This window comes from Chanos chanos, chromosome 14, assembly GCF_902362185.1.
Source record: "Chanos chanos chromosome 14, fChaCha1.1, whole genome shotgun sequence".
NCBI classification, from domain to species: domain Eukaryota; kingdom Metazoa; phylum Chordata; class Actinopteri; order Gonorynchiformes; family Chanidae; genus Chanos; species Chanos chanos.
This window is the reverse complement of record NC_044508.1, coordinates 16,094,298-16,110,939: the sequence shown is the minus strand read 5'-3', so window position 1 is coordinate 16,110,939 and position 16,642 is coordinate 16,094,298. Positions and strand designations below refer to the sequence as shown.

Below are 16,642 nucleotides of genomic sequence, written 5' to 3'. Positions count from 1 at the left end.
CAGAATGTATCTGTACCCATGGAATAAGCAGATTATAAACATTTATGATGGTGTGTTATCGTAATATTCTGTGCAGCATATCTCAAAATTCAGTTGCCCAGTTTTTAAAGTGCAGTTGAAGATCATAGTTAATTCTGCTGATTTATGGTAATGCTACAGCCGTATCACACGTAGCATCAGAAATACTAACAAGCTTAGTATAAGCTTTAGCTGAAATGGTATGAGGTTTGAATTTCTGGAACGACTGCAGTCTGCAGCTCAAAATCTTAGTTCAGCAGGAATAGAACTTTTTTTTTTTTCTGTAAAAATTAGTACCATTGCACATCTGTTTCCAAGGAAAAGGGTTCAGGTCCATGTTGAGAATGTACTGGAGCTCATACTCAGGAGTCAGCTCTCCCAAAAGTCATCAGAAGGGTACTTCCAAGCTTTACTGTGAGGCTGGAATTTATCAAATTGACCAAGGTTAAGCCATCCATAAATAATTACTCAATTTTAATCAGGTTTTTATAATTACACACGAAAGGTATTAATTCATAGATAAATAGCTGATAAAAATGGGCATACATTAAAGAGGTTTGTGTTTCTAGTCTAATAAAATAACATTGAAAAGACCAGATTGAAAAGACTAGCAGTTCTACTTATTATACTGTTACATCACACAAATAATCATAATCTACTCTTGTATTCAGAGCTGAACCGTGTTTGTGCTGCTTGGCAGATAAGCTCAGACCACTTCACCTCACCAAACAAACGGAATAGAAAAACCTTGACGTGTACAGGAGAGAAAGGTACCATGTTGGGTCAAGGTGGGGAATGATCATGAGCACTGCTGTCAAAGACCACTGTGCTGCACGTCACGCCATGTTTGCACTGTTAGACTGATTGGAGAGTTGGCGTGTCGTTCACTTGTCATTCAAATGTAATCTGTTGAGATTCTCTGATGAAAATTCAACCCACAAATGGTTATGTTCCGCTGCATGGATTTTAATATCATCATGTTTATTCGCTCTCACAGAATACTTTTCTCTCTTTGCCTTTATCCAGTAATTCAACACTAGACAGGATTGTCACTTGTGGCAGGTAACTTAAAATTTTTCATTAAAATAAACTCTTGGTATTACCAAAATTATACATTTGGAGCTGTTAACACTGCCCACAAAAGAGGGCGAGAGAGAGAGACAGAGAGAGAGAGAGGGGGAGAGAGGGAGACAGAGAGAGAGAAAAGAAGAGCATAGTCACATCTCATTAAAAGAGACGAAATAGTCGAATTAGCTTGAATCTAATTACAAGCCACACTATCTAATGTAAAAACATGCCTGTTTTTTCACTCTCATTCATTTTGACTAGTAATTAGTTTTGGCCTCTAAAATGCCACCCTTTAATCATCGAAAGGCAGATGTGATTTGCAGTGCAATTTAATCTTGCTTTAATGAAGAACTAATGGACGCATTGCAAATTACTTTTTTTTTCTGTTGAGGGGAAAAAAAATCTATTTCCTGCTTTTGAAAAGATCAAAAGTATCTTTGATAATAGCAAGAGCGGTCCAGGCAGCTCCACTGCACCTAGCCAACAAGCTCTTTTACTCGACTCACAATTCAATAGAAAAGAGGCCACAATTAGCAACAGAGCAGCGAAAATGCATCAGTACAGCAGAATCACTCACCGCGGCTCAACCCCCAGCTCCCGAAGCCTCGTTAGCGCCAGGGCTAAAGTGTCACTGAGGAACAATGAAACATGATAAATTACCCTCCTCTGAAAAAAAAAAAGATGTACAGCTAATTTTCAATTATACCTACAAATGCATCATAGATTGAAGTAAAATTAGACACACACAGAGAACAAACTAATAGATTTTGAGCTCTCTCTCTCTCTCTCTCTCCATCTATCCAGATACTTTAGTTTTGGGCATAGGCCAAATTTCATTTGTGACCAGAAACAGTCATTTACTTTAAAGAAAAAGTTCTGAAAATTTTTAAGATCATGTATAAATGCTTTGTATCAACAGCATGGTCCTCCCAAAAATGCCTGTTTCAGCCTCTCTGACTGAGTGATGTAAGAAAGCCGTCAGCCTCAGTGCTTAATCCAATGAGGAGACGTGTGCTGAGGACACGACAGTGGCTTTTCATTACTAAACATTAGAATATGACAGAGAATGAGCAGCAAAGTACCATAATTGGAAATGACAGGTTTTCAGTGCTGTTTTTTTCATCCCACAAAAATGTCTTATCATGTTAAGGAAATTAACATGATATTGTCCTCTGTGTCCTGAATAAACAATTATTTTAAGCCTTAATATTTATGATTATGCTCAATTTTCGAATGACTTCAGTGTTTGAAGAATCATTTAAAATATCAGGAGGTCAGGGTGTTATAATGCACAATTTGAACAACTTCTTTTGATAAAGAAATATGCCAAAAATATTGAAGCTGGATTGGAATAGATAAAGATAAAGATGATGAAAAAACTATGGTGAGGTTGGTAAATGAGCACTTTAGTATCTTGCTGCTTGTGTGTGCTTCCCCAAATGTGGAAGAAGATGAAAGCGTAATGGAAGTTGGCTTAACTGTGGAAACAGCCCTGCTATATATCTGATTACTGGACCAGTAATTTTCTTTCTTAAATAAGGGAAAAATTGGATAGGATGAATGAAATTTCCCTGTCATATTGCAATGATGGTAGCACAGGAGATTATGTGTTTCAAAATCACTCATCACCAGTGCTAGTGTTCAGGCTTAGCATAATGGAATTCGGAAACTGGTTTAAGTCTGAAAGTGAAGCACTACTATCAGCTGGGCCATATATGCTCATATGGCAATGGCTGGAGAAAACATTTTCACAGGCCCACAGAATTATATATTTGATTACAGAGATTTAATTTATTTGGCACAGTCCGGGAAACACGTGTAAGGCGTGAATGTCTATGTATATGCACAAAAATCAGAAAGTCGTTCTGTTGAGTGTCCTCTTTTTACGATTTGATGATTTTCATCCTTATTTCATGTTGCCTTTTTTTTTTTTTTTTTTTTTTGCCCCTTTTGTTTATGAATGGTGCTCTTAGCAGGAAAATGTGAAGGAGAATCAGGGCACTTTCACCGCAAATCAATAAGATGAATGTTAATGCCATGTGTCCACTTAAGGTGAATGAAAACTCAGGACTTCATACGTCTAAGATGATTTCGAGATGACAGTATTACCATTCGTGTTCATTCAATTCAGGTAATGAATTTAACAGATCCTTTGAACGGAATAAAAGACAGAAAATTCACATATTTTAATTTCAATAAATTAGTGCATGTAATACAGTGCAGGACACATAAAAACTATACATGATGATGGGTCCATAAATACAGCTGTTATTTATGGGAAGGTTTGTAATTATTAAATCCCGAATCAAGTGCAATTGTCAGTTTAAGCTGGGTCCCCTTATATACACATATATTTACGAAGGCAATACACAGAAATGATGTATGTACATGTTTCTTGGGCTTGTTTTTGAATATGGCATTTTTTTTAACTTACTAACTGATTAAAATTGATTATTAGCGTGTAATATAATTGTCAGCTACATAATAACACGATTAGTTACTGATCATGAGTGAAAAACAATATAGCTACCTTATTGTGTCACATGTCATTGTAACAACATTAAATAAGAAAAACAGGTTTGACAGATTGGGCATAAACCTGGCTTTAGAACATAAAAGAGACTTTGAAAAGATATCTGTTTAATTAGCCTTTTATTTTCACCACTAGATGTCTCTATTGGGTTTTAACAAAGAAGCAACAAAGAAGCTTTTTCCTTTCTTCTGGATGTATGTGAAAGTTCAAAAAGCCATAAATGGATTTTGCTTCATAATTTTAGGTAGACTTCGTCCCTCAGCTGAAGAAGATAAATGACGTTCATTTTTATTATAAATAGCCAAATTTCACATTTTGGTTTATTTTGCAGTGTATAGGCATTAGAAATTGTTCAGGCCCACAGGAGTTTCGTTCCACGTTACAAAGTATTCTGGGATCCTTTTGACTGCGATGTGTGCCTATAAATATGTCCACAGTTTACCTTCTAAAGTATGCCATACCTGCTTCTTTAAAGTATTGCTTTTTTGATCTTCTCTTCTTCCTTTCAATATTTTGTGCCATTTTAGTTAAGTAATCAACAACTTTGATGGTTCACCTACAGATGGCAGCATCACATTCACTGGTAAACACTCAAATAAAATACATATAATCTTAAGAAAGTACATTGTCATCACATAGATATTTAACGCTACTCAAATCCTGCAGAAGGGAAAAACATTTTAATCTATGATACTGACAAAAGGATGGATCTAGTATGACCCCACTGTATCATTTGTGTGTCCAAGTCATATTTTAGACAGATACTCTGAACTTGAGTGGCTAACTTTATGAGATCTGGGTTATAAGTATACAGCATATATGATATTTTGTTTATTTAGAATATTTATGTTTTGTGTTTATGTTTTTATTTATTTTATTTTATTTATGTGTTTATTTTTACTGTTAGATAAATGTAGGATGCCCATGTCATTTAAGGTAGGTTAATGTAACATGTAAACACTGAATTGTGGTTCACTTTCGGTTTTCATAAAGCGAAAACAGAAGTGAAGACATGATAGTAGGGAAGCAATGAACGATGATTCCCTGTATATTTCTAGAACTTCTACCCACGATCCCTTGCGTGTTCAATATGGAGGAATTGACGGTGGAGGTCCGTGGCTCCAACGGAGCTTATTACAAGGTAAATAGATATTTAATGGGTTTTCCCTTTGAATGAATGTCGGCTCGAGTGTTAAGCAAGACAGTTCTCAGAATCGACGGATAAATGTCTGATAATTATCAAACCATGTTTTTTATATCATGCATAGCATGTCAGGTCTTAGACTTAGCATATTTGATAGAGCTAGCACCCGGTTCACAAACACTAACGATAGCTTTCTAGCTTGATTGTTAGCTAACTGCATTAACTGAAAGTCTTTTTCGAAGGATACCAAATTGGTTGTGAGTTAAATAAAACAGTTGTGTGAGCCATTGTCATGTCTAATATCTAACCTACCATTTACATCACTTAATTGGCAAGTCAGCTTGCTAAGTTATCGGAGGTGGCTCGCTCGCTACTGCTAACGGTTACCTCTGTGGGAGCACATCCACTTAGCATGGCAACCTCAGGTCTTAGTAGCTCTGACTTCAGTAATGCATGTGACATAACCAGTTTTAATATAAGAACGATATGCAAATACTTTGTAAGAAAGATGTTTGCCTGGCGAGGCAAAATTAGGAAAAATTATCTTTAGCAATTTAATTCTATTGTTTGACGATGTGAGCTACCACTGTGTGAGCTACCACTGGTCTACCGAGATGGCTAACTATCTGGAAATGGAATTAGGACAAATATTTTGCGACCGCTAACTTGAGCTTGATTAGCTACATAAGCGTTCATCTTTTGTAGTTGGTCGTCATCCAATTCTGTCGTGTAACGTCACATATTCAAGTTTGTCCGTCCGTAGGGAAACGTAAGAGTAACCTAACCAGAATCTAACTGCTAAATCAGAAGTTAGTTGATATCGAAATAGGAAAGTCAGAGTGGCAGGACGAACTGCTGTTCTAATAATGAACAGCTAGATATGGGTATAAAGCCTGCTCACACTTGGTTGATGTATAAGTTGTAATTTAGATGTGTTATAATCCTGTCCGTGATGTTAGAAGTTACTCGTGGTCTCGTGAAGAAGGTGGGACAGGTGGTGATGAAACGTTGTAATCGAACACTTCTGCTAAAGAAAGGCGTTCGGCAATTTTTGAAATTCTGATTTCCAACTTTCGTTATAAGCTTTGAAGAAACGCCTTACTCAGTAAAAGTTTGCACTGATCTCTTTCGTTTTCAAGACAACGTAACATCGAGGCTTTCGTTTCCTGCTATAACTATAGGACCCGTTTCCGTACAATATCTTAGCTATACACTGGACAGTTTGAGGCTTACAGTTCTTTTAAATTAGAAAGTCCATCTGTTAAAATTATTATGCTGTCATTGTATCATCCTGAAGTTATTCCAAGCATGCCACATTTGCCCAGGGATATCTCCCTGCGTGTCAGCTGTTCCCCTTCAATCTTCAGCTGTCGTCAGGTTCAGCAGATATTTTAGACGTCAGTTCTATTTTTGAACTAACGTTTAAGAGGTAGCTGCACCCACTTGGAGACGTGTAGTTCGGGGAAACTCGACCAAGAACACTTTGGGGCCTTACCTAGGAACTTCAAATGGTCTCTGTTTGTATTCATTCAGTTTCTTCTTTAAAGGCTGCAATCAAATAAATTATCTACACTGTAAGCGCCTCCCTCAGTTAAACATTTCCATGTAATGACAGTAAAATTCCCATATATTTGTTTTTTTGGTCGTGCTGTAAACTAAGCCGAACTTCAGAAAGTAGTGGATTAGACTGTGTAACTACTGTTCTCTACCAAATCAACTTAGGCCTAATGCTTCCTTGGGCATCAGAAACAGGACCCCACTGCTCAGTAGCAAGCTGTTTTAAGAAATAATCGCTCTATTAGCTTGCTGTCATAACTGGACATTAACATGATTCACTGGAAGGAACGTTCAGCAAATGCGTAATTTGGTAGATTTCCTGTCCCGTTTGTGGGGGGGAGTTTAAACTGTAAGTGTTTGCCCCATTCAGATAATCCCCATTGGCTCATTCTGCCTTTTGTTCTTGATCAATAGGCTACTATTTTCTGAGTACATTTTCAAACTTCTTAATTCCAGGGCTTTGTGAAAGATGTCCATGATGATTCCCTTACCATTTCCTTTGAAAACAAGTGAGTATGATGGACTGTTTTTACACAACAGTTTGTATGTTTAAACATTGGTGACTGTAGAGGGAAGGAGTCTTCGTAAATGGTTTGTTTTATTTTGGAAGTTGGCAGCCCCAGAGACAGGTACCCTTCAGTGATGTGCGGTTGCCACCTCCAGCTGACAGTAAAAAGGACATTGGTGAGGGAGAGGAGGTGGAGGTAAGACGCTTTAAATGAGTCTCCTTATGTTTAGACATTGCACCGCTCTTACTTTCATTTTATTTAAAGTTTGACTTAAAAAAAAAAAAAAAGTAAACAAAACCCCAAGTGAAAGATTTGTCAGAATTGTTGTGTTTTACACAGATTTTTTCCAGAGCGAATGAGCAGGAGCCCTGTGGCTGGTGGCTTGCTAAAGTTCGAATGATGAAAGGAGATGTGAGTATTGTTACATGTTTCTGTCTAACTGTAAGCGTTTGTTTTATAAGACATGTATTTTGGTAATCATTTGATTTGTTGTTGTTGTTGTCTCATACAGTTCTATGTAATTGAATACGCTGCCTGCGACGCCACATACAATGAAATCGTAACGTTCGAACGTCTCCGGCCAGTGAACCTCAACAAAGCCGTGACTAAGAACACATTCTTCAAATGCACGGTGCCTGTTCCAGAAGACCTAAGATCTGCGTAAGGAATGCTCATGTTGTGGATATATTGATATATTAATCTTGTGAATACAAATTCAAGGTCTCCTGTTTTTACTCATGTGAAATGTCATAGGATGTTTGACTGAAAAATATCTTGTTCCACACACAGATGTGAGAGTGAATTGGCACACAAGGATTTCAAGAAGGCAGTGGGAGCCAGTCGGATCACGTACAACCCAGAAACGAGCCAGCTGGTTATACTGGTAAATTGCTGTTATTCACAGCTTATTTTAACACATGCTTGGATTGTGTGCTTGGGAAAATAGGATAACTGTGTTTTCCATGGTCTGGTGTATCTGTAGTCCATGAACGAAGCCACGGTCAAGCGAGTTTCCCTCCTTAGTGAAATGCACCTGCGGAGCATTCGCACTAAGCTGATGCTCATGTCCAGGAATGAAGAGGCCACAAAACACCTCGAGGTGAGATTCCTCTGACAAAATTCCAAAAAGCAAACAGAGCCTTAGTTGGTCTGATCCTTCAACTGTTTCACCCTGTAATTCCACAATAGACTTTACTCATAGATGCTTTTGAATTCGAATTGAAACGTCTCACTTCTTTTTCAGAGTACAAAGCAGCTAGCATCTGCTTTCCAAGAGGAGTTTACAGTCAGAGAGGACCTCATGGGTTTGGCCATTGGCAGTCACGGTAGCAACATTCAGCAGGCCAGGAAAGTACCAGGAGTAACGGCCATTGAACTGGATGAGGAGAGTGGTACTTTCCGGATTTATGGAGAGGTGGGGCGTGGTCTTTTGTCATTTTCTTTGTTTATTTACCTGGTGTTAATTTGGAAAGGTCAGATGGAAGTTTAACTGATAGATTTAGCAGTGATGGAAATGAATCATGGCGAATATTTGGTTATTTTTTTTCAATACTTAATTTTAGAGTGCTGAAGCCGTACAAAAAGCAAGGAGTTATTTGGAGTTTCTGGAAGATTCTATTCAAATACCTAGAAACTTGGTTGGTAAGTAGCTGAAGATCTGAAGTTTTCCCAAGTTCTTATTTTTCCGAAGATTTTTTAGAACTTTCAGTGATCATGCAGTTTTCTTACAATGTTGAATTACTTTTACAGGTAAGGTGATTGGAAAAAATGGAAAAGTCATCCAAGAGATTGTCGACAAATCTGGGGTGGTGCGGGTACGAATTGAAGGTGACAATGACAACAAACTCCCACGACAAGAAGTAAGTCCTTCGTTGGGTGGGAGTTCTTCCTTAACTGTAGACCTTTGTAAGACTGAAACTTAAGAAGTTGACAAGAAACTGTGTGATTGCTCAGTAATTCTCATTCACTTCCTGTTTTATTTTTGAACTAACATTTAAGAGGTAGCCGCACCCACTTAGAGACGTGTAGTTCGGGGAAACTCGACCAAGAACACACTGGGGGGTCTTACCTAGGAACTTCAAATGGTCTCTCTTTGTATTCATTCAGTTTCTTCTTTAAAGGTTGCAGTCAAATAAATTATCTATACTGTTAGCGCCTCCCTCAGTTAAACATTTCCATGTAATGACAGTAAAATTCCCATAAATTAGTTTTTGGCTCATGCTGTAAACTAAGCTGAACTTCAGAAAGTAGTGGATTAGACTGTGTAACTACTGTTCTCTACCAAATCAACTTAGGCCTAATGCTTCCTTAGGCATCAGAAACAGGACCCCACTGCTCAGTAACAAGCTGTTTTAAGAAATAATCGTTCTATTAGCTTGCTGTCATAACTGGACATTAACATGATTCACTGGAAGAAACATTCAGCAAATACGTAATTTGGTAGATTTTCTGTCCTGTTTGGGGGGGGAGGGGGAGGGGGGTTTAAACTGTGAGTGTTTGCCCCATTGGCATATTCTGCCTTTTATTCTTGATCAATAGGCTGCTATTCTCTGCGTACATTTCAAAAACTCAGTTCCAGGGCTTTGTTAGAGATGTCCATGATTGCTCAGTAATTCTCATTAACTTCCTGTCACAGGGAATGGTTCCCTTTACATTTGTTGGAACCAAGGAGGCCATCGGCAATGTCCAAGTCCTGCTGGAGTACCATATCGCCTACCTGAACGTGAGTAGAACATCTCATCAGCGAGCTCTGAGACTGTAGAAACAGCTATAGTGCCCAAGATCTTCCCGTTACTCATTCAGGATATGCAACTCATGAAGGTGTTTTAGGGACTTCCCAAGCTCAGGTGAACCGCTGTCTCTTTGTCTTTCACTTTCTCTCTGCTCAGGAGGTGGAGCAGCTGAGACTGGAAAGATTGCAGATCGATGAGCAGTTGCGGCAGATCGGCATGGGGTACAGGCCCGCCACCGGCCGTCCCACCGACAAGGACAAAGGGTACACCACCGATGAGAGCGTTTCCAACACCCCCTTACACACCAGTCGCTCATATAGCGGCAGGGGCCGTGGGCGCAGGGGCCCAAACTACACCTCTGGCTATGGTAATCCTCTCTCACCCACGTGAGCATACGTCACAGGTGTCAAAATCCAGTCCTGGAGGGCCATGGTCCTGCTGTTTTTCTTGTAGACCAACTAAATAGAATCTCTGATTGGCTGAAGAGTGTCCACGCCTGTTTTCAAGGTGAAAATCAACAGGTAACTAAGAGGTGAAAAAAAAAATCAGCAGGACCCCAGCCCTCCGGGACCGGAGTTTGACACCCCTGCCATACGTAATACTATGACAAATAGTAATGTACAATCTGGTTGTCTTTTCGTAATGCAGTTCTGTGTAAATTCTTGGCTAATATAGTGAGTCAAAAATGAAACCACAAACTGAATTATTTGTCGATACTGTATGAATATATAAAGGTTTGCTACATGGTCACTATTACAATCATAGTTTAATTCTCCCAGCTAATGAAATCCATTTGGTTATTTCGTGTTTAATCTGATGTGATGTATCCCTTGCGTGGTGCTTTGCAGGAACCAACTCTGAGCAATCAAACGCATCGGAGACAGACTCGGAGCGTAAAGATGAGCTAAGTGACTGGTCCCTAGCTGGAGAGGAGCCTGAACGGGGCCCCAGGCAGCAGAGAGACAGTAGGAGGAGACCTGGAACTGGCAGGGGCCGTGGAGGGCCAGCAGGGAGAGGGCGTGGAGCTGGGAGAGGAGCGTCTAACTCCTCCATTAGCTCTGGTATAGTCCCTCATTGTGTCAGTATAAAATGATAGGCTGGTGTGAGTCGGTGAAGACTTGTTTGTAATGGTCCATTGACTCAGCCTCCCGTAATTTTCTTCCGTTGCCTATTTTTGTTCTCGGTTCCTCAGCATTTGTGCTTTGTGTTTAAAGTGACCTGACTGAGGGGAAAGAGGGGTTTTTTTGTTCTTTAAATGATGATATCCATGCCATTCCAGCTCTTCTCTTGACTTACAACCACGTTTTTGCGTACAGTTCTGAAGGACCCGGATGGAAATCCATACAGCCTCCTCGACAACACCGAGACCGACCAGACCGCCGATACCGATGCCAGTGAATCTCACGCCAACGCCAACCGCCGCCGTCGCTCCCGTCGCCGCCGCACTGACGAGGACAGCACGCTGATAGATGGAATGAGTGAGTCCGACAACGCCTCTCTCAGCGAGAACGGCCTTGGTAAGCCCTGCTTTCGCTGACCACATTCATCCTAATCAGTCCCTCTAGGGTCCTGTTCACAGCCCCAACCGTATCCCACAAGGTCATTAGAGGCCCATGAGGGCTGACACCCAGTAGGTATCAAACAGAAGCTAATTGTATTGTGAGAACAGAAGTGGACGCTTGGTCTCTAAGTTTCTCATTCAGGGCACTCAGCCAGTTCTTATTCTTGTAGATGCCTCCGAGGCTAAACCGCAGCGGCGTAATCGTAGTCGCCGCCGCCGCTTCCGGCCCCCAGAGGAAAGGCAGCCAGGTAACAGGTGTACACTGACCCTGCGTTTGGTATGCGTGTGGATGTTAACCAGCATGGTCGAGTAAGCCTAGCACGACCCCTGTCTGCTAGCAGGAGCAATGCGTTACATCTTCAGGTTGTCAGGCTAGGAAGGGATAGTTTTTCTTCAAATTCTTTTTTTCTTTTTGTGGTTCTGAAACATAGAAGGATATGCTGGGCTTGATCACACAAGCTCCTGTGATCAGCCAAAAGAACGGACAGATTTGTTTGCCAAAGCTTCTGTCTTGAGATTTATGTAAAAAAAAAAAAAAAAATAGTTGTTCTCAGTGCTCATGTCATTGTGGAAAAGATCTCTCATCAAATGATAAGTCTGCGCAAGGTAGATTTTATAGACATTTTCAGTAGTCTTTATTGTAAGATTTTCATAGTGAAAATACCGTAACCCTCATTTCTCTTCTGAGCGAAACAGTTCAGCTTTTGTCACTGCACACAGACAGCAAAGCTCCACTAAGTGTTTTGATGTATGTATTTTTTTGCCACCTGATTTTGTTGAACATGTACTAAGTGTATTTGAGAACCGTGTCCAGAAATATTTGGAGAAAAACCATGAGTGGAGTGACTAACAGATAATGTAAAGCTATTAACAGTTAACCCACTAAGATGTGTGTTACTGAATGCCTTTCCCAAAAATAGACATGTTGGAGCAGACTGGTCTTGTCATACATTGTTTGCTCTTTCGGAGACGCATGATATCTGTAACTCTTTTCCACAGGCCTGTGATATGTTTGAGTTTGTAACTATTTGGGCCCCTTTCTCTGCATGGACCTAAAAATCTGCTGTATTTAACCCTTTTAAGTTGTCCTTCTAAGCAAGTACCTGAGTCCAGCATGGGTTTTGTTTGTACAGTTCGAATAATGACAAAAAAAAAATCTTCACATTACAGTGACAGTAGCTGATTACATATCACGTGCTGAATCGCAGAGCAGACAGAGGAACCCAAGAGATCTGAAAAAGAACAAAAAAGATGTGGTAAGTCAAAATATGATTTTTATTTTTTTCATAACATATCCCTTTTTAAAGGAAAAGGAGAGAAATAGTGCTTCACTGGCATTGTGAAATTCCATGAAATCCCTTTGAGAAGCATATTGTTTAGTCATGGAGTGTTAAGGAGACTCTGGACTGCAATAACTATATGCTGCTTAACCAGTGGTCTCTGAATACAGGCGCATTACAGAATGAACCAGGGCACATTTGTTAGTTATATTTAGAAGAGGGCATTAGCAGGTATGTGCTTTCGCAGAGAGCCATCTCTTAACTTGAAATGAGACGGTTGTAATTTAGGTCAGTCTTTTCCAAACTATCTGTATGTTCCATCCTATGGACTGAGAGCTTATGTGTTTTGCCTAACACCACCATGCTTAACTCAACTGATCGCCGCAACTAAAAAAATGCTGATTGCAGAGAGACCTGAAGGAAGGAATTAACTTGGAAAAACACTGGCCCAAGCATACATGATGTTCATGTGTACTCTCCATCTTTTTTTCTACAGGGCCAAGTGGAGAGCATAGCAGAGCACAGCCCCTCTGCTGCAGTGAGTAACGGCCCCAGTTCCAAAACCAACAACGCTCTGCAAGCTTCCACAGAGAGGGTGGCCAAAGTCAGTTACCAAGGCGACGGAACCAAGCCCACTGTCCTTAACGGGGTCTCTTAATCAGTTGATCTGTTTCTTCTTTCCCCCTGAAAGTTGTAACCTTTACATTTTTACAATAGTGCTTGTACAAGCTTGCCAAAGATAGACATATGGACTTCCAGATTTCTCTACTGCACTTTTCCGTTCCTTCACGGTGGAACAAATAGGGGATGGATCGACAGAAAAAAAAAAAAAATACTGAGGAGACAAAGAAAAGAAAAAAAACTTCAGTTACACCTAACTATGTTTGAAGTACATGATGTTGTGCCTTCAGAAAGTAGTTTCAACTTTAAAAAAAAAAAAGTTGGCTGGCTGTAGGAAAACGTAAACCCATCTGAGACAGTGATGGGGAGGGAGGGGAGAAACCCATGCATTCTAATATTTGTTGAAGAGAAGTTAGCTGCTTTTTTGTTATGTTTTAATATGCAACCACTTCTTCATTTGTGGGGGGGGGATTATAAAAAAAATAGGAAATGCAGTCTGGAAAAGGAAAAGAAATGTTTTGCACTGAATTGTAATTTCTTTCCCTTTAGAATAATGTTAGTCTGGAAACTGGTCTGTTAACTTTGTCCATTTAAATGCTGTAAAAACACTCCACTGAGTTGACAAAAGGACTGAATTTGCTTCTCATTCATGGTCAGGTAGGCTGTAATGATCTTAATGACAGTGACTGTTGGAAATAAAAAGGAGCCTTGTTTTGGTTTATTTATTTTAAAAATGTACAGTATTTAAACAAAAACTGAGCAGTTATTCTTTTAACACTAAACTGGCTTAACATATTTGCACGCAGGTGACAATTTGGACTACTGAAAGATCAATTTCCAGATTTTCTCTTCTGTAATCTACATTTGTTAGTCCTTGTTTTTTTTTAAAGATCATTCTGGTTGTTTGATGTGCAATATGTTTTGTATGCAGGTAGTTCTTAAATAAAATTTGATCTTCCAGCCAATGGTCAAATCATTTTTCCCCATAATTGTTTTCCTAAACCCATCTATCTAGCACACTTTGAGGGGGGAAAAAAAAGGCAAAGATCACATTTGAATGAGAGCACATGATTTTTCAGTGAAGTGCATCTGACTGCTACACCCACCATGGTAACTAAGGAAAACAGAGATGATCTATTTCTTGGCTTGGCCATCAAGTAAATCTTTCGCTTCATTGATTTTTGCTGCAAGATACGGTGATCCACCTAAGAAAGAAACATACACTTAATTTGTGATACTGTTACTGTTCGTTCTTTTTTTTTTTTTTTTTTTTTTTGTCGAACACACTCAAACATTTAAAAAAAAAAAAAGCCTCTATGTATGAATAGCACTAGCTTTCTAAACAACAATACAACTTAAACATCAAAACAGAATATTTTCTAGGTCCCATAAAGTATTTATGTGAAATGACGCATAAGTTGATCTTATAAATTCAGCTTAACATGGGGATGGCCTCAATACAACAGTGTTGTTTGTGTCTGACATGCATGCCTTTGACATTGAGCTTTCATAAAGAGACACTGTACTAGGACACGTCAACAGAACCAACACTGATCAAGTGCACAAGAGTTCGCACTAAACGGAAGTGTATGGACCCCCAAAAAAAAAAAAAACACCTCACCTCGATCAGGATGATTTAAAATCATTAATTTTCTATGAGCTTCTCGTATCTTAGTTTTGTTGGCAGTGGGACTAAAGAGGGTGAAAAAGGACACAAATTTCTAAATTTGCAACAAGGACTTTTGTAGTATTTATTGTATGTATGTATAAATTATATGTATGTATGTATGTATGTATGTACCTGACCCCGAGAACAAGGGCAGCTTCTCTTTTGGTCATTTTTGGTTCAAACCCACCTCTATAGTACCCACCACCAAAAGCCTGTAAAGCATAAAATTGTTTAACTCGAATGGTTAGATAAGAACAATTACCAAATATACCCACGGCACTATTTCAAGGTAAGTACAAAAAATCATAATGTACAAACTTAGGTGTTCTTACAGTTTTAGGAAAACTCTGAAGTGCTTGTTTCACTTGAGGTTCCATATGCTTCATGGCTTGCATTGCATATCGACCTTAACCAAAGGTCAAAAAAAGAGAGAGAGAGAGAGAGAGAGAGAGAGAGATTTGACTGGCATGCAGGCAAAGTGTTCTAAACATGCAGAAAATTATTTTTTAACCTCACTTTCAATAACAGTCACCTGCCCATGTACCTGCAATTTTAATTCACAGCTCACTATGTGTGACTAACCTGCAAATCCTGCTGCTGCCAATGTGAGGCCCACTGCCACCATAGTGCTGGCCTAAAAATAAGACATAAACAATGAGTCCTGATTGCACCATGCCATTAATTAGGAGGAGATTGCAATTTGCATAATGCAATACAGCTCCACAGAAAGACACAGTAATTATCATCATTGATACATGTCCAATGTAGCTCACCAACTCCCAAAATAGTTTGGCCAAGCAGTGACATAGTTTCGTGATTTTAATATTGCAAGATGTGCTGTATGTCAGGAATAAGTTTTAGATCACTGGTTTGAAATCTTGAATTACTTATACAGAGCTGTTTGGTTAAAGAATGTAATGTGGTGCAAGACTGACAGAATTTTGTTAACCATACCAAATCAACCTAATCGCAATGTAGAAATTCAAATGTGGGTTACAAACAAATGTAATTAGCGAATTCCTCACGAGATTAGAGCTGTTTTTCTTGCAAACATCCCCAAATTTGTTGGGCTGTACTGAGAAGCTGTTTTATTTACGTTTAAATTCGATCCCTCGTATTTGTAAGTTACTGCATAGGCCTAAATGAATTTTAAGGATTATGATACAGATCTCAGAGTAACGAACACAATTCGCCTGGGCCCTTGACACAATTAATCTTAACAAGTGCCATGTGTTCTCTGCTTGATTTACGTGTTGCACCTGTACTGTTAACCCATGTGACCGCGGTAAAGTTCGTTTAATGATCAATATTCGCTATTTTGTAAGTACAATTACAAGACATATTAATACCTGGCTTCAACTACAGCTCAGGGTGCAGCTAACACGAATACACTTGAGTTAACACAGACAGTCACAGCACCAGATAACGTGTAGCTAAACGCAACCTGTACGAGTTACACGTTTACACAAACTAAATCAGGTTTCGTGACACAATCTGCAGCTTGTAAAAGAACAGATGCTGCCCAAAAAAGAAGGGTGAACGGTTTATTATCTCGTATGAAGAATCGCGCCTCAGATTGGCTAGCTTTGCTAATGTGCTGTTAACTAGCAGATGAGAGACACTGTAGCAATGAGAGAAAGCTTTCTAGTTGTTACTGCGATAACTGACTGACAGGGTGAGCTTGCTGCTTATAACTCGTGCTTACCATTTTTTCCGCTGAATTCTTTTCCTCCTGAAACTCTGGGACATAACTTTATAACGTCCTTTTCACTGTAAGCAATGTCACCGCCACCCTCCTGTCCATGTTTTGAGAACGCAGTGGCTTGCGAACTTTGCACCTCAGTTTGCCGGAAAGCAAACTGGGATGTCGCAACCACTAAGAGTGCCAACTGCCGTAAACGCGGACAACAGTCATTCCCATCGAAACTTTTTACTTCACCTTAGGAGGAG

At 39.5% G+C, this 16,642-nt stretch overlaps 2 protein-coding genes across 3 annotated transcripts; one reads left to right on the top strand and one right to left on the bottom strand.

Moving 5' to 3' along the window:
- Positions 1-4,709: 4,709 nt before the first annotated feature.
- Positions 4,710-13,983, top strand: fxr1 (FMR1 autosomal homolog 1). 2 transcript variants are annotated; one of them, XM_030791214.1, is made up of 17 exons: positions 4,710-4,760; positions 6,777-6,829; positions 6,931-7,024; positions 7,169-7,240; positions 7,341-7,489; positions 7,619-7,712; positions 7,812-7,928; positions 8,073-8,243; positions 8,392-8,470; positions 8,579-8,688; positions 9,465-9,551; positions 9,718-9,928; positions 10,410-10,622; positions 10,878-11,078; positions 11,293-11,370; positions 12,293-12,378; positions 12,899-13,983. In XM_030791214.1, the coding sequence occupies exons 1-17, from the start codon at positions 4,710-4,712 to the stop codon at positions 13,058-13,060; spliced, it is 2,028 nt and encodes a 675-aa protein (XP_030647074.1). In that variant the 3' UTR covers positions 13,061-13,983. The 2 variants fall into 2 exon arrangements, with proteins under 2 accessions (XP_030647074.1, XP_030647075.1); XM_030791215.1 differs by lacking the exon at positions 11,293-11,370.
- Positions 11,734-16,496, bottom strand: dnajc19 (DnaJ (Hsp40) homolog, subfamily C, member 19). The gene is made up of 7 exons (XM_030791216.1): positions 16,398-16,496; positions 15,275-15,326; positions 15,025-15,098; positions 14,825-14,904; positions 14,645-14,715; positions 14,130-14,228; positions 11,734-12,354 (listed from the first exon to the last, which is right to left on the bottom strand). Exons 1-6 carry the CDS (start codon positions 16,398-16,400, stop codon positions 14,158-14,160), a joined length of 351 nt encoding a protein of 116 aa, XP_030647076.1. The 5' UTR covers positions 16,401-16,496; the 3' UTR covers positions 11,734-12,354; positions 14,130-14,157.
- Positions 16,497-16,642: the final 146 nt, after the last annotated feature.